Source organism: Leuciscus leuciscus (genome assembly GCF_965113295.1).
Source record: "Leuciscus leuciscus genome assembly, chromosome: 3".
Taxonomy (NCBI): Eukaryota; Metazoa; Chordata; class Actinopteri; order Cypriniformes; family Leuciscidae; genus Leuciscus; species Leuciscus leuciscus.
Window position 1 is genome coordinate 59,440,151 of NC_138727.1, and position 21,960 is coordinate 59,462,110.

Consider the following 21,960-nt stretch of genomic DNA (forward strand, 5'->3'; position numbering starts at 1 on the left):
GTATTATAGAAGCAGGAGAATTTGCTCTTATTCGTCACAGAAGTCGGTCAAAATCGTGTTGGCTCCTGTTTCCTATTGTATTACACTTGTTAAACCTTTATCTTGTGTTGACCATAAATGACAGACAACAAGACGGTAAGAAAACTGTCCCTGCCGTATTTCCTTTGCCCAAACCTGTTCGAGTTCAATCTTGTGTAACAACAAGTGTGCGCAACCATTAAAGAAACAGAACAGAAATTATACATCAGAAAACATGGGAAATAATACTGAAATATATATAAACACAGGAAAAATCAGAATTGACTCTCAAAAAAAGTAACTTTCAGTTATTAAATCAACACTTTAAGCTAACAATAATAATATACACATTATTGACATATAAAATAGGCTATTACACTCTCCCTAAAGGAATAATAATTTTTAAAAAAACTTTATTTTCTCTCATAATGTGTACACATAGCCTAGTTTGATATAGGCCTACTGTCATTTTGTGTAATTTTGATATTTATTTTTTGAAGTTTGAGTACAATACAACTTTGTCACAACAAATGTTTAATATAGTACTGTATATATTGTATAATGAGGCATTTCATCATTTATCAGTCATTTAACAGTCTTTCTTGAATTTGTGAAGATACCGTGACATTCACGAGCCTCAGCGCAAATAAAGTGCCATAAAATCACATTTAAAAAAATCTAATAAAGTACCATAAAAGTAAATCATACGCTTCATGATGCATAATTCAAGTCTTCTAAAGACATACAACAGCTTTATGTAAAAAACAGGTCTAAATGTATTAGATTTTTCATATTCCTCTCTCTGATCTGTTCTTATGATGATTCACCAGTCAACTTTGTTTACATTCAAACGGACTATCAGCGCCATATAAGGAGAAAAGGGAGGAGTTGAAACTGCACCTTAACCTCATTGGCTCTCACATCTTTGTCGTTCCATATTTGAATATTCAGAATCTAGAATAAGAACTGAAGGCTCTATATGCAGCCGTGGGTGAAATAGACCAAGTCAGACGAAAACCAGATGCAAATAGGCATTATTTATTCAGACTGTTGTTTACAGACAATGTTGACATCTTTTCATCACAGATTCAAGTTCAATTCTAAACATAAAAAGAATTTTAGATAACCTGACTAAAACTTATTGGAGAAAGAGCATGTTAATGTTATACATAATTGTTATAATTGTTCATACAACAAACAAATTCACATCATCTTTTTATGGAGTGGAAAGTTTGTGGCCATCGTTAATTACACTTAAAAAAAAAAAAAATTTATCACACCTGCAGGCGTGAAAAACTCAATACAGAGAGCAAAAGCAAACCACAAGCTGAAGAGCATTTCTTGCTGTTGATTTAAAGCACACCAATCTATAAAGCAAGTCTCTTTATCCAAGAACCTTTATCATAATCATTCATTGCTAACGGAATCTAAAATATTCTTGTAAACATTCTAACACAACTATAAAGACTCGTCATTTTGCCATGTTTTAATCTGTTTGCTGTCTGATGAGGATCTCACACATAATATCTCTGTGGGTTTCCTGATTAAGTGTGTTTAATTAAACTGAACTGAGACCCTCAACCTTCACATGTTTTCTGTGGCTTTGAGCTGGACGGAAAACACCGCTAGCCTAGCTTAGCACAAAGACTGGAGGTAAACGGCTCCAGCTAGCATACTGCTCCCAATAAGTGACAAAATAACGGCAACATTTTCCTATTTACATGTTGTGATTTGTATAGTCACAGTATACGGTTAGGAAATGGTTGTGTCTCATGTGATCATGTTATTTGTACACGCTGTGACTATACAAATCACAACATGTAAATAGGAAAATGTTGGCGTTATTATGTCACTTATTGGGAGCAGTCGGGCCATTATTTTTTTTATTTTTTTTACAGATCGGGCTTTGGTTGGACTCGGGCTCATTTAGCTTCTCTCATTTCATCGTGCCCATAATATACGTGCAGAGCGCAGGCTACTGTATGAAATATTGTTATATTGATAATATTATAAATATGCAACGCAATATGCGATTCGCAATATGCGAATGTGCAATGCATTAGGTGACAGTTGACCATGGAGAGCATCAGGGAGAAGTTGGAGCGTGGGGAGTTACTAAAAGTTCCCAATACTTCAGGAAAAGCTGCATTTTGAAGTTTTGATTTGATCACTGAGCCTGAAGCTTCAACAGTGGATGCTATTCTTTTTCTTCACAACACTAGCGAATAAACAGTGAATGAGCCTAACGTTACTCAGTTCAACAGATTATTTTTTTTATTTTTATGTTTTTATTATTATTTAACGTTAGCCAGTTGGCGACGAGTTCTTTGAAACGTTGTTCTTCAGTAAAGTTATTTAACTTCAAAAAAAGGTAGGCCGTAAATCTTTATTTACTGCTGGATCACATTTGGCTATATAATAGGCTATTCTCTACTGCATGCTTATGCTTCTCTGTATTAATATTTGTGGGCATAATTGTCGGTGGTGGTAGTTATGTTTGAGGCCTATAATAAAATGTTACCTAGTAGCGTGTGTGTGTATGTGTGTGCGTCTAGCAGAGACAGCGCGCATCAGAGAGCGCGCATCAGAGAGAGCGCATCAGAGAGAGCTCAAAGTGATATTGATGTTGGTCTCGGGTCGGGTTCGGGCTGAAAAACTGCAGACGTTTTCGGGCTGGGGCCGGATTAGGACTTGAACACCACGGGCCAGGTCTCGGTTAGGGCTGGATGTTTTGCCCCGTGCAGGGCTCTATGCAGTATGCTAGCTGGAGCCGTTTACCTTCAGTCTTTGTGCTAAGCTACTGTAGGCTAGCGGTGGGTGCGTCAGACAGAGTTACGGCACGCACGGAGATGAAAAGGGTATGTACTGTATGGACTTATCTAACTCTGGGGGATACGGTGAATAAGCTAAAGTCCCAAAAAGTCAGCGTGTTCCTTTAACATCAGGTGTCTTCAATAAAACTCAATCATCACTCAATTAATCATGTAATTACCTAATTAACTTTAACACTGCTTCAGTGAAACTTATAACACTCTGACCCCGGATTTCCACCAACTGCGGAGCGGCTGCGGATCGGCTCCGTGCTCCGCTGTGCTTCATTACCCACCAGGTCCGGATTTGTTGCGGAACGGCTGCGGCTATGACTAACAGCTGAAGTCACGAGGACCCACGAGATCTCGTGAATTCACGTATGATCGCGCGATATAAGTGCTGAATTGCTGCGGAGCTCTTCGGCATCCGGCATCCGGCAAAAATAGAAGCTCTGCATATCTGCTCCGGAGGGCTGTGGATCTCCGGAGTCTGAACGCAGCCGTTCCGCAGTCAGTGAAAATACACACATTGACTTTAATGGAAACCTATTGACTCCGCCGCCGTTCCGCAGTTGGTGGAAATTAGGGGTTTGGACTCATATAAACACTGATCAGTGTAATTTAACACTGGGAAATTTGCTGTGAACCTTCTTGTACTTGAGCTGCTGCTACTGAGCTGCTATTATAGAGGCGCCAAGAGCTGCATTTAATATACACATCTTTGCATCTGGAGTGGAAACTTTACATTTCGTTTTGTGTCACCTCAGGTTTGTATTTCCTGTTTTTATCACACATAAACTGAGATGAACTGAGACAAACTCTTTATGCACATCAATCAACATCTGACACATTTTGAACGTGTGAAAGAAGCAACATGTTCGGCAGTGGAAACTTTAAAGTGGCTCATGATTTAACAAACTGAATGACCCTGGTCAATAAAACATTACGCTAAACTATGGATTATAAGGAGAATTTTATCAACTAACTGTAAACATAAGCAAATACTGGTCTGGTGTAATGTGTGCTGATCTGTGATCTGTTATAAGTGAGTTAGTTGAGTCTCATGCGGCGACTGACCGTGGCGTAATCAGAGTAAAGCTCGTTCTTACTGACAGTGACTGAAGCTTCACTGAGAGACTCTTCATGCTTCTGGAAACTGACAGACGCGTACAGGAGCTCATCAGAGGGGATTGTGGGTAGTTCATCATGACTGTTAATCTGAGCTGATCCAGGATCTGTGACGGAATCAGATCAACATCAAGTGTTAAACTGGAGACGAACAGCAGCATCTGAGACAGAAACTCATTGAGATTTTACTGTTGCAGATTGAAGCAGAACAGAGACAATCAAATAACTAATTATTCATTTGTATCAACAGAATAAAATAAATGAACAGAATAAATGATCAAACCTCGTCTCTTGTGTCTTAATTTACACACAGTCAGAGTGAATCCACCAATCAGCAGCAGACTCACACACACACAAATAATGATGATCATGGAGAAACCTGAAAATAAAACACAAAGGCACTAAAGAGAAATCAAGAGAAACACAAATAACTTAATATCTACACAAATATTAAAACTTATTAAAATCATTTTCAGCACTTTTCTATGTAACATAAATGTCTGCTTTAACATTTATGGGTTGTAAATACATTTTAAACAAGTGTGAGTAAAAACATTATAAAATATAGCAGCAATTACCAGGATTCAAGCGCTTTAAGGCCTTTAAGCACATGCGTAAAAAGGTATTTTGTTTTCTTTAGCAATCCTGTAACCACCTATCATGGAAAGCATTTACAGCCAATATAGGCAATTTACTAAAGAAATACATCATTTTTAAAGGTTTTTAACAGGTATGCCGCCACCTAAGAGTGGTATAAGTTTGCATAAATGTAAGAGTGTGCATGCTTCTTTATCTCTTAAGTCGCATCATGTGCTCACCTAATGACACAAAGTTCTGAGCTTTCATTTAGGAAAGATAGGCTTTTGGGTAGACTTGGCCATGCCCATTATCTGCATGAACCTGCTATGGTTGAGTGGAAAAAACTTAGGACAAGTTCACAAAAGTAGATTTCTGAAATAATCTCTGATATTTAACTAACGATTCGATTGACAGCGGCGATCCTGGAGGCAAAGTTGTTCAGAATGAGTTCTACCATATGGTATGACTGTCGTGGGCATTGAGTAATAAACAGACCTTTACGCACCTGAAAAACACAAAGACTGTCATTTCTTTCAAGCTTTTCACAGACCTCTAGAGCCGTGAGTCAAACAGGACCAGCGAGTTTTCGTTCTGATTGGCCTCCAATAACCTTGTCTGATAGCTGCCCAAACCTCATTGGCTGACAACGAACGTATTTTCAGAGATACGCGAATGTCCTCATTCACAACCACAGCACCTTGGACAAGTCAATCAGACTGATGGTTGCATAGATATTGCCATTTTCTGGGGGGGTTTTCCCATCATTTAATGATGCCACCAAGTGTCCAGTCGCTGCATCCTTTTTCAAATGACCACAAACTGAGCCCATATTTGGGTGTACTGAATTTGGTTAAATTATCTCATTCAGCAGTTAAAGCCTTTTTTAATAAAAGTGTCCATGCCCAATTCGAATGATTTGGCATCCCGTCATGTACAAATCAAATCTGATATATGGTACGTTTGATCGCCATAGAGCTATTGGATTACTATGATTCCAGTGATTTTAGACACTTGAGTCTGCGACTAACGGTTTAGGAGTTGAGCAATTTTGTACGTTTGGTCACTGTAATGCTACCGTCAGGCTATTTGGGGTGAGCCTCTGTGACATTGTAGATGGGGTGTGTACTAGCATCCCTCTATGACTTACGTTTGTTCTGCCCAATCACTTTTAGAACAGAAAACCGATTTCTGAAAATCCTAACAATTACAACAAGGTTTCAGCGCTACGCTTCCCTAAACACCCCACACACTCAGACACTTTTCCTGTTTTTGTAAACACTGTTACAAAGACCACAAACTCACATAAAAAGTCAATATGCCCAACTAAAGGAAACACTGATCACCATAATGGTGACCAAACATTATCAGCAAACCATCAACATCTAAAGCTCTGTTAATTCTCAATTAGAACTTGTGTAGACGTCTGACAGAAATAAAGTCAGTCTGGTTAGTAATAAGTGAAGCTGGTAATGCTGTTTGTGGAGTTGTTTAACCCTTTTTTGCTGAGATCTTCACAGATATAATGTCTTCTTTTCTCTTCTGTTGATTTAATCTAAGGCTGTAACTGGAAGTCAGTTGTAGTTCTTGTGTTTAACTTTCCTTCAGTAATTCTGCTTGTTAACAGCAGGTGTTCATCACTAATGTTCAATCATCACTTAATTAATCACTTAATTATCTTATTAACTTTAACACTGCTTCAGAGTTACTTTAACACTCTGTAGAGTGGGACCATATGTGCTCTGAGCAGTGTTGATTTAACTCTGGGGATTTTGCTGTGTTACTAGTAGCGAAACAGTACAGTTTGTTAATCTCTGCATACTTACACATAACTACATTCTACTTTATATGCCTCTGTTGAGTTTCATGTGTCTCAGCCATAGTTTCACATATTCAGATATTTAAACCTTCCTCACCCTCGTTCATGATGACGATCAGATGAGTGTAAAGATAATTCACGTCTCTCTCTAATGTCACTGCACACCAGTATTTCCCAGCATCCTCTGCTGTCAGTCCAGTGATGGTCCCAGTGATGGTCCCAGTGAAGACACTTGCAGTGACGTCATCATTCAGAGTCAATCTGTCAGTCTTGGTCTCTTTCTCTTCTCTCACAGTCTCATTGAGAGTATTTCTATCTCTAGTGGAGCACTTCCCCTTACAGAGAGACTTTGACTTTGATTTATAGATTGAATCATAAGGGCAGAAGATCTCAGCAGATTCTCCTTCACGTCTCACTACTGGAGCCACTGCAAACAAACACAGACATTTAACACACATGATTCTGAATATACTGTATTTAATACAATGAAATCATCTGAATTCACTCACTGAAGAGGTTGAGCTGAATTTTGGTGGTCAGGGAGATGAAAGTCAAATGTGTGTCTCTGGTTTCTGCTCCACACCAGTAAACTCCAGCATCTCTCACGCTCACATTACTGATGCTCACTGTAAAAACTCTCTCTTCATTTCTCTCAGATGAAGGACTCATTTCTGTCACTGCAGATGTGCTGATGTTTTGACAGATGTGATCATCATCCTCTTTGCAGAAATGAACTTTATGTTCCTCTGGGATCTGACAGGTGATGTTGACTTCTTTACCAAGATGAACAGATTCAGACTCCATCTTTGGAAATTTTCCATCTATATATATATATATATATATATATATATATATATATATAATACAATTAGATAAAAATCAGAACAAATACTGGATATGAGATAAAGTATTCCTGGTTCCTCACCGTCTCTGACGAGCAGCTGAAGTTCAGTGAAGCTCTCAGTATAGTGAGACACATTCACTCCACATCTGTATGTTCCTGCATCTGCAGCTTTCAGCTCTCTAAAAAACACCATCAAGACTCCTGCTCTGGTGTCGTCATATAAAGAAACATCTCCATTCTCCATCCATTCATCCTGAACTCCTGGATTCTTCCTCTCTGAACATCCATCTGGTTCTTTACAGATGTATTTTGGCTTGGTTTTGTGTTGAGGATGTTCACACTTGATCATCATAGACCTCCTGAGTGGCCAGTCACTCTAGACACGCCCACTTTATACTTATCAATAATATATAGATTAACAGTATTAATAATGGAGTAACTGTACGGGTAACTGTAGTCCAAAACTCCACATAAATAAACTCCTCCATCATCTGGAGTCACAGCAGAAATTCTCACAGTCATGAGTTTATGTGAGATGTTATTTCTGTCATCAGAGATGCTGAATCTTTCTTTCTGAGTCCAGGTGTCAGTAGTGAAGATCATTTCATCAATGATACCATTTCCTGTTTTGAATATGATCTTTCTAGCCTTCCTTTGATTCCATGAATATGTACAGATGAAAGCAGCAGTTTCCCCAGTCTTTACTATCTCCGTCTTTGACGCTCCACAACACAAATCTGTCAACATTCAAGGTTTTGTTTGTGAACTGGGAAAACTACATACAAATATGACGAAGAAAAACCATAAAAAAATGGATCTGACTAGTTTGCTCTACTTGTAATGGTAATGAGAATGTTTACAGTCAGAAAAATTCATTATATGTAATTCTGTGTGTTAAAAAGAGGAAAATAAGCAATTTGCTTTAATTCATAGAAGTACTTTAAAAAAGGGTGAAGAGCACATCATAATTCATGCCCATAAATAGAATAATGGTAAGAGTAATAGCACTGTGATTTCCTGATTGAATGATCTATTAGCGATTACTTTGGTCTTCAAGTTAAAGAGTCATAAGATGAGGCATCAGCACAATAACGTGTCAAAAACGGCATTATTTAAAAGTTACTCTGCTCATTTATTGTTGTACCTTGTTTTCATGTTTTGCTATTCAAAGTTTGTGTTTAAGAGTTCGCCTGTTGATCGGGAATCGGTTGACTATGCCTGGCGTATCGCAAGGGACGCGTGTTGCTCCTGTTCGTCCATTATTACACTGGACGTGAGGGAAGTAACACCGTGTCCTGTTTTTTATTATTCATTATTCCCCTTTCCAGGTAAAATCTGTTTATTAATGCATTTTATGTCTGTATTTATGTCCTCTGTAGTCTAAGAAATAAGCTAGTAGTCAAATTTGTCTGTATAATTGTTATTGCTTTGAGTAAGTGCTGCTTAACGTAAGCTCCACTATAGTTATTTTGCTAGCTGCATCACGTGGTGTACATCGCATGGCGGTGATGGACAACTATACGGTTCATGTGCAGTGTTCAGCACTTAAAGAAAAGATGTGTTTAATGATAAATAACTGGGATATGTTATATTATTTTGTGTAGTTGAGAAGAGTGATGTTAATTGCTAGACTATCAGGGTGGTTATAGGTGTGTTAAATATTAGAATAATTAAATTCATGTTTGTTAATTAGTCTGTTTAGCTTCTATGTATATAAGAGGAATAATACAGCCTGTTCCACGTATTTAGAGTAACAAGTTGCATTTGTACTTTGCAGTGATATTTTGTCGGTTAGTGTAAAGTGTTTATTTAGTGCTGATTTTGCATTTAGTAATAACTTTGCAATATTATGTATTGTTGAATTATTGTTCTTGTAAAAGAAATGCATTATTACACTGGACGTGAGGGAAGTAACACCGTGTCCTGTTTTTTATTATTCATTATTCCCCTTTCCAGGGGTGTAACATTTTCTGGAGGCCCCGCTGGGATTGAGTGAAGCAGGGTCCGACTTCTGCCAAGAACAGACGTCCCAAGCTCTCATTCAGTCCCCTTCAACTTACCCAGGCAGGCGACGTCGAGTGGATAATACGGTGGCAGTTCGAGTGTCTACAACTAAAAGCAAAAGCAATCTGAGGTGAACCCAAGGTACCAGGAGCGCTTCTGTCAAAGTTAAGCACACAAGTTACTGCTGCTACTGAACACTAGATCGTTGATGCAAGAAAAATGGAGTCCGTTGAAGTAGAGACATTGCAGTTGGAAATAATAGGACTTTTGTGTACACTGCCAGTAGAAAGCCTAAAAGAACTGTGTGATTTTCTTATCATTGCTGGGCCAGAATTGGAGCATGTGGCAGGAAAGAACAGAACATCACTCATCTTAATGATAAGTAACCATCTGCAAAGCGAAGAGTTACAGAAACTTGAAGATTTGGGAATGGCGATGCTCCTCTGCCTTAAAGACAAAATAATTGAGCTACAGGCTCAGACAGCAGCTAACCACGCAAGTGAGCCTCAAGCATCACCAAATAAAAACCCAAATCAGCCTGATGACACACAAGACAATGCACCAACAGAAAGCAGACCTCCCCAGGTACAGGTACCACAAAATGTTAAAGGTGAACAGGGGGTCCAGGCCACCAAACCAAGCCACAGAACGGCAGCCTCAGGTTCATCACTGGATCACATCCCTCCTCCTTGGCACAAAGAATTTAAAATATCTGGACAAATTGGGGAACCAGGACAGAAAGATCGTCTCCCGTTTTCCAGCTTAGCACGGCAGATCGAGCATGGTCTTCTCAAAGGGCTGCCAGAGACTGAGATTGTTGATGCTGTCATAAGAGCCATTGTTCCTGGGATGCAGTTGCGCAGTTATTTAGAGGGGAAAAGTGACCTCACACTGCCCACCCTGAGAAGGATACTCCGTTGTCATTACCAAGAAAAGAGTGCAACAGAGTTATATAAACAACTGTCTTCTGAAGTCCAGAGCATGAAGGAGACACCTCAGTGTTTCCTTATCCGCGCTCTAGATTTAAGACAGAAGATTCTGTTTGCCTCACAAGAATCTGAGTCAGGCCTACGATATGATCCAGTGCTCGTGCAGAACATGTTCCTCCACACAGTTATGACCGGCCTGCAGAACGATAACGTAAAACGTGACCTCCAGCCATTCCTGGAGAAAGCTGGCATTTCTGATGAACTCTTGTTTGAGAAACTAAATATTTCCTGTGCATATGAAAGTGAGAGGCAGGATAAGAAGAAGATGACAGCACCACAGCGGCCTGTAACCATTCATGCTGCTCATTCTGACCAGACTCCAATTGAGAAAAAAGAAAAGACAAGCCAGCTGAGTCAAAGTAAGAATAAGGTTGATATTCTTTCAGAACTGCAGGAGATGAAAGCTAACATGACCCTCCTGAAAGACCTTAAAGCTGAAGTGTCCTCTATTAAAGAGTCTATGCAGCAGCCCTCTTTCCAACAGCTGCAGCTGCACCCAAATCCACCATCAGGACTAGATGGCATCTCACCTCAGCTGACATCAGGCTACAATGACCCACCACTGACACACAGAGCAGCCCCACCACCTGCAGCACAACAAGGCTATCTTCAATCCCCTGCCATGCAACACAGGTACCCTCAAAGCTCTGCAGCACGGCACAGCTATCCTCAGGTTCCTGCAGCAGAATATGGCTACCCTCGAGCCCCTACAGTACAGCACAGCTACCCTCCACCGAACCAAAGGTATGACAACCAACACTCTCATCCCACAGCTACACTGCGGTATAGGAGGAGATGCTATGGCTGTCAGCAGGAAAATCTGGAGGACTGCACTCACTGCTTTAGGTGTGGCAGCAGCGAACACTTCTCAGCCGGTTGCAGAATGAGAAGATCAGGCCACCTCAGAGGAGGTCCTTTAAACGGGCAAGGGTTACCCCAGCGGGGCAGGGAGTGACCACTTCATCATCAGTGCCCCAACTATGTGCACGCTGTGGTGCACGTGGAAAAAATGTGAGGCTCAGACAATGTGCGGTATGTAAAAGTGTGTTATATTGTTCCAAGGCATGTCAATATGAGCACTGGGTTGTTCACAGAAGTCAGTGTCCAAAAACCTTGTGTTATACAGTCCAAGCCAAATCACAAAAGAAAAGACAAGCTAAAGTTGCACCATTGGTTGGACAAAAATATCTGATAGACTGCCACATCCACGGTCAGCAGGTTAGAGCTTTGTGGGACTCAGGTTCACAAGTGACTGTAGTTAGTGAACAATGGAAAGCAGATCACTTACCGCATGTGACACTGAGACATATTTCTGAAATCGTTGAAACTAATGACACTTTAAATGTGACTGCAGCTAATGGTGAAGACATGCCGTACAGTGGATGGATGGAGGTTGCATTCAAATTAACTGCAGGTGCAGGAGTCCCTACAACAGAAGTTGTTGTTCCCACCTTGGTGATTAAAGGTAACACTCTTGCTCGACCTATTATAGGTTCAAATGTTATTGGCCTTATTATTGATACAGAGTTACAGCAGAATGAAGCCAATGACAACCAGCAGCTAATCAGAACTGTTAAAGCAGCTTTCTCTGGTTTTGAAATGGAGGATGCTAAAGTATTTGTCGAGAGAGTTGCTGCTGAACAGCAATCACTGGAGTATGCTGTCAAAATGACCAGAGAGAATGTAAATGTCCCCAAACATACATCTGTAAAGGTGGAGTGCCGTATTTTGACACCTCCTTTGCAAGAAGAGACAACGCTAATCTTTGAGCCAAGTGTAAACCCGCAGTGGTCGGAGGGCCTAGAATTCACTGACACTCTTGTGAAACTGAGTAAAGGGAAAAAAACGTTCATAGTTGTGGATGTGCAAAACCCAACAGATCATGACATAGTACTTACTGGCAGGACAGTTATTGGGACAGCACAGCCAGTTCAAGCAGTGTACCCAGCAACAGTGTTGGAACACCCCTGCTCTGCTCCCCCAGTAACAGTAAATAATATGGAAGTCAGTAAGAAACAAACATCTGCTACTGATTGGGATCCTCCAGTCGACTTGAACCATCTTAGTCCCACTGAAAAGGAAATAGTTAAAGGAATGTTGAGAGAAGAGTCAGAGTCCTTTTCCATTTCTGATGACGACATCGGCTCCATTGAGAACCTGCAGCTTTCCATCTCACTGAAAGACACTGAACCTGTGGCCAAAACTTACCTGTCTGTACCAAAACCCCTCTATCAAGAGACGAAGAACTACCTTCATGACCTCATCACACAAGGTTGGGTGCGTAAATCCACTTCCCCGTATGCTTCCCCCGTTGTGTGTGTTCGAAAAAAAGATGGAAGCCTACGTCTCTGCATAGACTACCGTGAGCTGAACCGTAAGACTGTACCAGACCGCCAGCCCATTCCCAGGGTGCAGGACATCATGGACGGCCTGGGAGGGAACTCATGGTTTTCATTGTTAGATCAGGGAAAAGCTTACCATCAGGGATTCATGGCAGAAGAAAGCCGGCCTCTCACTGCTTTTGTGACTCCCTGGGGCCTATATGAATGGATCCGAATACCCTTCGGCTTAATGAACGCACCAGCCGCCTTCCAGCGATGCATGGAAGAATGTCTGGAGGGGCTCAGGGATGAAATTTGCATTCCCTATCTTGATGACGTATTGGTGTTCAGTAAGTCCTTTGAGAACCATGTAGAACATGTCAGGTCTGTGCTGAGAAGATTAAGAGCACAGGGTATAAAGTTGAAACCAGCCAAGTGCGAGATATTTAGAGGAGAGGTTCGCTACCTTGGGCGTGTCATTTCATCAGAGGGCAGTAAAATCGACCCTACTGATACCCTGGCTGTCAGAGCCCTAAAAGACAAGCAACCAGCCACAGTGGGAGAACTAAGAGCCATCATGGGTCTCCTCAGTTATTATCGTCAGTATATCCGAGATTTCTCTCGAATCGCTGCCCCCCTTTATAACCTCATGAAAGCTCCTGCTGACTTAGAAAGGAATGACAAACGTGGCCCCAGAACAAGACAGAATAAAAGAAAACAAAGTGGGGCATCTTCCAACCACCCCATTGTATGGACAGAGAGACATCAGCACTTGCTGGAGGAACTCTTGGATCACCTTGTAGAGCCGCCAATCCTTGCCTTCCCTGACTTTAACAAACCCTTTGTCCTACACACAGACGCTTCCAATCTGGGTCTAGGGGCAGTTTTATATCAGGAACAGGAAGGAAAAATGCGTGTAATAGCATATGCATCCCGAACCCTCACTGAGCCTGAGAAAAACTACCATTTCCACTCCGGGAAATTGGAGTTCCTCGCCCTTAAATGGGCGGTGTGTGAAAAATTCAGAGACTATTTAATAGGCTCATCCTGTACTGTGTATACGGATAACAATCCGCTTACCTATGTCTTGTCAACAGCAAAATTAAACGCAACTGGATACCGGTGGGTTGCTGAATTGGCGGATTTTCACCTCACTATCCGATATCGACCCGGGAAAGAAAACACGGATGCCGACGTTCTCTCAAGGATGCCATTGGATTTGGATGCCATGATGGAACACTGTACTGAGGAAATGTCATCTCGTTCAGTACAAGCAGTTGTACAGTCAGTTGAGGACCCAGATTCCAACGCTGTGTGGTCTATGGCACTGTCCATTCAATGCAATGAAATTGGTAGGCCGGAGCAGCAGCCTCTCTCTCTATCAGAGATTTGTCAAGCCCAGAAAGAAGACAAAAATATCAGCCCAGTTATTGAGTGTCGTCAGTTGAACAAAAAACCTGACAGTAAACAGCTGAAATCATTCAGTTCACAGAGTAAAAGGCTCATCAGTGAATGGGAAAAACTCACCTTAGATGATGACGGTGTCCTGCGTCGAAAAACAGCTACCCGAACACAACTTGTTCTGCCTGACAAGTACAAGGCAACCATCTTGAAGGAACTGCATGATAATATGGGGCACCAAGGAGTCGACAGAACCACCTCACTGGTAAGAGAGCGCTTCTTTTGGCCTTATATGCAGCGTGACATCGACCACTATGTGACTCGTAGCTGTTCATGCTTGAAACAAAAGAAACCCACCCGAGAGACTAGGGCACCCCTAACTAATATTGTGACAACCCAGCCTTTTGAGTTAGTGTCCATTGATTTCTTACATGTTGACAAGTGTGCAGGCGGGTACGAGTATATCTTAGTTGTTATAGATCATTTCTCCAGATTCGCCCAAGCCTACGCCACAACATCCAAGTCAGCAAAAACAGTGGCAGAGAAACTTTTTAATGATTACGCATTAAGGTTCGGGTTTCCTCAACGTATTCATCACGATCAAGGAGGTGAATTCCAAAACCAGCTTCTGGCACAACTGAAAAAGACATCTGGAGTACTAGGCTCGCGGACAACGCCATACCATCCTCAAGGTAATGGACAGGTTGAGCGTTTTAACCGCACACTCATACAGATGCTGAGAACTCTCACAGAGAAGGAGAAATCAAACTGGAAAGACTCAATGAACAAATTAGTTTTTTCATACAACTGTACAAGGTGTGAAGTTACTGGCTTTTCCCCCTTTTATCTCCTTTTTGGGAGGACCCCAAGGCTGCCAGTCGACATACTATTCCGTCTGACACCAGAAACCGGCACGCCTGATCACAGGGAGTACATGAGAAAGTGGCGTGAAGGAATGCAAGAAGCCTACGAGATAACAAAGAACAATGCAAGAAAATCTGCTGAAAGAGGGAAAAGAAACTATGATTGCAAAATAAAGAGCTCAGAGTTGGAAGCAGGAGACCGTGTTTTGGTCAGAAACTTGACTCCAAGAGGAGGAACTGGCAAGCTCCGCAGCCATTGGGAGGACACGATCCACAAGGTTGTACGACGTGTAAACAAGGATGCTCCAGTGTACGAAGTTGTTCCAGAACAAGGAAAAGGAAGAGATAGCAGAATCCTGCACCGCAATCTGTTGCTCCCATGTGACCATTTACCCCTTGAAGTTCCTCTCAAAGTTGCTAGGCCGAAGACAAAATCTTCAAAACAGACAAATGAACAGGAATCGAATAGCCAACAGAATGACAGCGATGAGGACTCAGAGGATGAATGGTTCTATTACCCACCTCCACAGCCCCGTCTGAACAGGACATGTGATGCTCCACAGACATGTGATGAGGAGGAACCCACCTATCAGCTAGCAGACACTGAGTCCACTAGAGCACATGATGAACAAGGACAGGAATACGACAAGGTGCTGCAGCTTGAGGAGGAACAGGGCAGGATTGATTCACAGGGCAGAGATGAGGCACCTGAGGAGCTGGAGACTCTTGGAGACAGCCTTGTACTGCCACCTATGTCACCTCCCCCATGTGAAAGGCACAGTGAGAGTGTACAATTCCAAGACCGGCCAAGGAGAGGACGACGACCCCCAAAGCGATTCACTTATGATGAACTTGGTTTTCCAGCTTGTTACAGCCTAGGACTCCCAGCCAGGTCCACATACAGGTGTGATCCTGTGCAACACTATGGACCCCACCAACCCGGGGCCATGTGGTCAGATCCTGATCAGATTCCCATCTATCACCCTGTTTTCTTGTATGGGTGATTTAAAAACATTTGATGGACTGTTTCACATCCACACATTCACTTTTATGGACCCTTGGGACATTGGACACACACACACATACACTTCAGAACTGTTTTACAAATGGAACATGCCCAGAAACACACACACACTTGTGACTCTGAAGAAAAACATATAAACACATTCACAATGGACTGTTCAAGCAATTGTGATCCAACACACACTCCATTGCAAAAACACAAGGACTTTGAGGTGGTCAAATGCCTTTATATGGACTGTGTACGGTTGCTTTTTATGCACTACTGCTAATGGGACTGCTTTAATATTTGAATGTCGAGGACGCCATTTGTGTTGAAGGGGAGTGTGTAATGGTAATGAGAATGTTTACAGTCAGAAAAATTCATTATATGTAATTCTGTGTGTTAAAAAGAGGAAAATAAGCAATTTGCTTTAATTCATAGAAGTACTTTAAAAAAGGGTGAAGAGCACATCATAATTCATGCCCATAAATAGAATAATGGTAAGAGTAATAGCACTGTGATTTCCTGATTGAATGATCTATTAGCGATTACTTTGGTCTTCAAGTTAAAGAGTCATAAGATGAGGCATCAGCACAATAACGTGTCAAAAACGGCATTATTTAAAAGTTACTCTGCTCATTTATTGTTGTACCTTGTTTTCATGTTTTGCTATTCAAAGTTTGTGTTTAAGAGTTCGCCTGTTGATCGGGAATCGGTTGACTATGCCTGGCGTATCGCAAGGGACGCGTGTTGCTCCTGTTCGTCCATTATTACACTGGACGTGAGGGAAGTAACACCGTGTCCTGTTTTTTATTATTCATTATTCCCCTTTCCAGGTAAAATCTGTTTATTAATGCATTTTATGTCTGTATTTATGTCCTCTGTAGTCTAAGAAATAAGCTAGTAGTCAAATTTGTCTGTATAATTGTTATTGCTTTGAGTAAGTGCTGCTTAACGTAAGCTCCACTATAGTTATTTTGCTAGCTGCATCACGTGGTGTACATCGCATGGCGGTGATGGACAACTATACGGTTCATGTGCAGTGTTCAGCACTTAAAGAAAAGATGTGTTTAATGATAAATAACTGGGATATGTTATATTATTTTGTGTAGTTGAGAAGAGTGATGTTAATTGCTAGACTATCAGGGTGGTTATAGGTGTGTTAAATATTAGAATAATTAAATTCATGTTTGTTAATTAGTCTGTTTAGCTTCTATGTATATAAGAGGAATAATACAGCCTGTTCCACGTATTTAGAGTAACAAGTTGCATTTGTACTTTGCAGTGATATTTTGTCGGTTAGTGTAAAGTGTTTATTTAGTGCTGATTTTGCATTTAGTAATAACTTTGCAATATTATGTATTGTTGAATTATTGTTCTTGTAAAAGAAATGCATTATTACACTGGACGTGAGGGAAGTAACACCGTGTCCTGTTTTTTATTATTCATTATTCCCCTTTCCAGGGGTGTAACATACTCACCCATAATGTGCAGATGAACAGTATTAATAATGAAGTAACAGTACGACTGTCTCTTGATCCAAACTCCACATAAATAAACTCCTCCATCATCTGGAGTCACAGCAGTAATTCTCACAGTCATGAGTTTATTATGTCTGTCATCAGAAACACTGAATCTTTCTTTCTTCTTCGAGGTGCTGTAGATCGTCTCAATAGAGTCTTTTCCTTCTTTGAATATGATTTTGGGATCATTAATATGATTCTGTGAATATTCACAGCTGAAGGTTGCAGTTTCTCCAATATTCAACATCACTCTCTTTGACACATTACAACATGAATCTGTAATTCACATACAAAAATTATTCTACACACAAACACACACACACACACACACACACACACGTACACACACACACACACACACACACACACACACACACACACACACACACACACACACACACACACGTATCTATGTACAGTATATGTATACATTAGGCTTTGAAATTATCATAACTTTTTCTACGCTAACTTTGATCTTAAATGACTGACCTTCTTTCACAGTCAAAGTCATATCGATAAACCATTTGCCATAAACACCAATCCGGTAAGTTCCAGCATCTTGTGTGATCAGATCTCTAATGTAGATCATGAGGTTTCCATAATTATTGCAAAATAAAGTAAATCTTCCGTCATTAATCCATAGATCATGGTTTCTATAATATATTATTGTTGTACTCTGTAGCTTTCTCATGTATTTTGCGTTATCTTTGTGCCAAGGCTTCTCTGATCTAACAAGAAGACTTCCTCCAGAATATCCAGTGACACTGACGCATCTCACTGCACCTGTCAATCAGATTGATACTGTGATCAGAAACCTCATGAACAGAAAACAGCATCATTACTGCAGTGATGAAAGAGAAAAGCTCTGACCTGAGATCAGGGAGAAAGTGAAGAAGATGAGGAGGATCTTCATTGTGAGTTGAGTTCAGTCTTCTTTATGCTGAATGTTCTCTGTGTGAATCTCTCTGTCTCTACATCTGTCTGCTTTAGTTCCTTCCTCTTTCTTCAGCTCTTTATCAGTAATGATCAGCTTTACTGGCTCCTCCCACCATCAGCACTGACTGAATATTACATTAATCACACTGAAAGAGCGCCACCTAGTGGAGGTTACAGTGTCTGATACTGAGAGCTCATACAGGCTTCATCTTCTCTATAGAAGGACAAATGACACTGTTCTGCATCATATAAATATTACTCTAGAGGGCGAACGTAAAATGTACATGTAAATGCACTCCCTAGACTAGAGCCTGTATAAACACACTTAGAAATGAAAAAAAAAATGCATCCGATACTTTGGATTCTACATATTTTCATAAATTGTAAGAGACAATAACAGCTATAATGAGCAAACAGAACCATATTTGATTGGACTTGGTTGGATACTTTATGCATAAAAATAGAAATGGATTCTGTTCATCTTCTTCCTTCACTTTGACTGTGGTCGTGAAAACATCTGCATAAACAATGAGTCTGGTAATTAGCAATTATTAGGCCAATAACGTTTCATTCCCCCTGATTCCCTCTTTCTTTTCAAAGATACAAGAGGCAAGGAAATTAAGTGTAATTTATAAATAATTGAAACAGAACTGAATATAATAAATCCCTGTTCTTTATAAACGAACACAATTCAATTACTTTCAATAAAAGTAACAGTTTACTCAGATAAATTTGACATGAACTCATTTTTTCCTCTAGATGGAGCCAGGGGTTTTAATAACACTTCTGATTGTGATTATGTGCCACAAAATGAAAACCATGAACAGGAAATCACAAACACTAAATGAGATCACACAGCTTACAAGAAGAAACTTAAAAGCATAAAAATAAAACACTGTAAATTCATGCTTACAATCTAGACCAAGTTGGTGTCTCACAGGATCTTCTTACAAACTATACAGTTCAGTGTCTTTCCTTACATTAATTCCTAAATGATTTTCACAAAATAATCGTGTGCATCCTGCTTATTTATTCTGAAAGGAGTGTGTTTAATAAAGCAGCATTTGGGATACATTACTTATTCCTAATTTTTCCATTAAAACCTGGCAACCACTCCATTGCATTGTGGGGCGAGTTTCGAACGAACATGCAGTGTTCACTCTTCTGAAAATGTACAAATCTAGTTGAATATACTGTTAGAAGTTGGTCATTTTGACATCCCAGGACATTATAGAGAATGGTGATTAATAGTATAGTGTACAGTTATGTATGCTCATTGTTTATCATAGCCATTTAACGGTGTTGTTTGAGTTTGTAACGATATTGTTAGTAATTCACGAGTTTCAGCACGACCTTTAGTTACATCACTGCTATCGAGCTACAATAAGTTCAATAAAAACAGTCCATACGCTTCGTCCTCTATAACTGCAAGCCTACTGAAGACATAAATCGACTCTGTGTGCAGAACGGCTGTAAATTTAATTCATTACTCACAGAAAATGTTCCTCTCTCTGATCTGTCAGTTCAAATTTCAATAAATTTTATTGAAAAGGGGACACAGCGCCATATAAGGAGAAAGGGGAGGAGTCAAAACGGTGCTTAAACCTCATTGGCTCTTGCATGTATGTTGTTGTGTCATATTTGAATATGTAGGTTCTTTGTGCCAATGTGGATGACAGTGCAGATACAAAAATGACTTTTGATTTCCCTTTTCAAATACTGATTTCAGGTCTTCTAATTACAGAGTACAATTACTATATGAAAACTATATGAAGTGCAGCAGAGAGCAAAGGGCACTAAGAGGTTCGACTTTTAACATATACCTATTTGATTATAATGCACACTGACTGATTTATGACTGCAGTTTGTTAGACTGTTTGCTTAACAGTTTGAGCTTTATCAATTAGAAACAAGATTTTTATTTTCCATATATTGCACAAATTACATTTACATTTACATTACATTTATTCATTTAGCTGACGCTTTTATCCAAAGCGACTTACAATTGCTATATATGTCAGAGGTCGCACGCCTCTGGAGCAACTAGGGGTTAAGTGTCTTGCTCAGGGACACATTGGTGTCTCACAGTGGATTCGAACCCGGGTCTCTCACACCAAAGGCATGTGTCTTATCCATTGCGCCACCACCACCCCTAAATTACAGCGTCTTTGTATGGAGTGGAGATAAATCTATAACCATTGGTAATGGAAAATTATATTCTGTTTTTCTCACACTTGCAGGAGGCTGAAGGGCTTCTTGGTTTGACCTAAAGAAGATAAATAGAGCAAAAGAAAACCACAAGCTGAAGAACATCTCATGCTGATGATCTTTATCACACTGACCTCAGTATCAAACCACCCTGCAAACACAAAGCACTGAGACTCTTACAAACAAGTCTCTTTGTCTTAGTAAAAATACTGTTTAAAAAAGTTAAATTCTTACACCCCTATATTATTTTTTTTATAAAAAAATAATGAAATCAAACTTCAGTTTTTTTTAATTTTTTTAATTTTAAAGTTTGTAGTAAAATCTTCAAACACAACTATACAGACTCATTTATATATATATATATATATATATATATATATATATATAAATGAACTAGATTAATACATTTTCTTTTTCTTTTTTTTTTTTACAACAAAATTAATCATCACTGAACTTACTTAAACTGGACTGTGACGCTATTTTCTTCTGGAAACAAACTTTGTTGCATTTCCTGTTATCTGCTTTGAAACAATCTGTATTGTAAAAAGTGCTATATAAATAAATGTGACTTGACTTGACAAACACAACATCAGAAACAGACATTTCACATTCAGTAATTCAGTTACATCTCTGTCTAGAGCGGGGGTGTCCAATCCTGCTTCTGGAGGGTCATTGTCCTGCAAAGTTTAGCTTCAACCCGGATTAAACACACGCAAACCAGCAAATCAAGCTCTTATAGGCCTTCTGTTGCTCCGCCCCTTTTCAGCTGTATTTTCACAGCTATTTTGCGTTTTTATTAATGAACGGCTCGTTTTAAAATCTTCCCGGTCGACTGACATTTGTTAAGACATCTGCTTTAAACATTACAATCCTCATGATAACTTTCGTTAACTTTACATTAAGTAAATCCACTTCAAAAGCGAATTACTCCTGGACAGCAATGCCATAGAGATATACAGAGCGACCGCAAAAACGGAAGTTAATATTCTAAAGATGGCGGCGCCCTCGTTTCTCTGTCGCATAAGGTCTATAGGCATACTAGAAACTAGAAACTTCCATGCATGTGAGTTGGAGCCAAACTCTGCAGGACAGTGGCCCTCCAGGACCAGGTTTAGACACCCCTGCTCTATACTTACAATTAAGTTTATCTTTATCTGGTTGAATTCAGAAAAGCAAATTAGCATACAACTCATACAGTTACTGTCAGATATTAGCCAGAGATATAATGCTGAAAATTATGAAAAATATGAAAAATAAAAGACAAATTTAAAGAAAAAAGCTCTAGATGTTGCTTGTTTAAAGTGGTCATAATACGACATCAGTGTATTATGTTAACACAGTAAATGTTAGAGGTGAATTACTGAATGATCAGCTGTTAGTCTTTATTATCTTCTGTTCATCTTCTGTCTCTCTGTTCAGTCTCATGTGTCTCTCTGTGGGTTTCCTGGGTAAGTTTGTTTAATTAAACTGAACTGAGACCCTCAACCTTCACATGTTTTCTGTGGCTTTGAGCTGGA

At 40.0% G+C, this 21,960-nt stretch overlaps 3 protein-coding genes across 3 annotated transcripts in view; all 3 read right to left on the reverse strand.

Annotated features, from left to right (window-relative positions):
- LOC309493738 (uncharacterized protein) overlaps positions 1-20,117 on the reverse strand; it is a 54,595-nt gene extending 34,478 nt beyond the window's left edge. The window contains exons 1-2 of the mRNA XM_082162956.1: positions 18,170-20,117; positions 17,789-18,082 (exon numbers count right to left, since the gene is read on the reverse strand). The gene's annotated coding sequence lies outside the window, so the exon portion shown is untranslated. The remainder of the gene's footprint in view (positions 1-17,788; positions 18,083-18,169) is intronic.
- Positions 1-21,960, reverse strand: part of LOC309495541 (polymeric immunoglobulin receptor-like) — a gene marked incomplete at its 3' end in the record, with an annotated part of 73,269 nt that overhangs the window by 7,167 nt on the left and 44,142 nt on the right. The window lies entirely within an intron of this gene.
- Positions 6,488-7,619, reverse strand: LOC309494742 (uncharacterized protein; the record flags this gene model as incomplete). Its single annotated transcript, XM_082164153.1, has 4 exons — positions 7,277-7,619; positions 6,861-7,172; positions 6,540-6,778; positions 6,488-6,499 (listed from the first exon to the last, which is right to left on the reverse strand). Exons 1-4 carry the CDS (start codon positions 7,545-7,547, stop codon positions 6,488-6,490), a joined length of 834 nt encoding a protein of 277 aa, XP_082020279.1. The 5' UTR covers positions 7,548-7,619.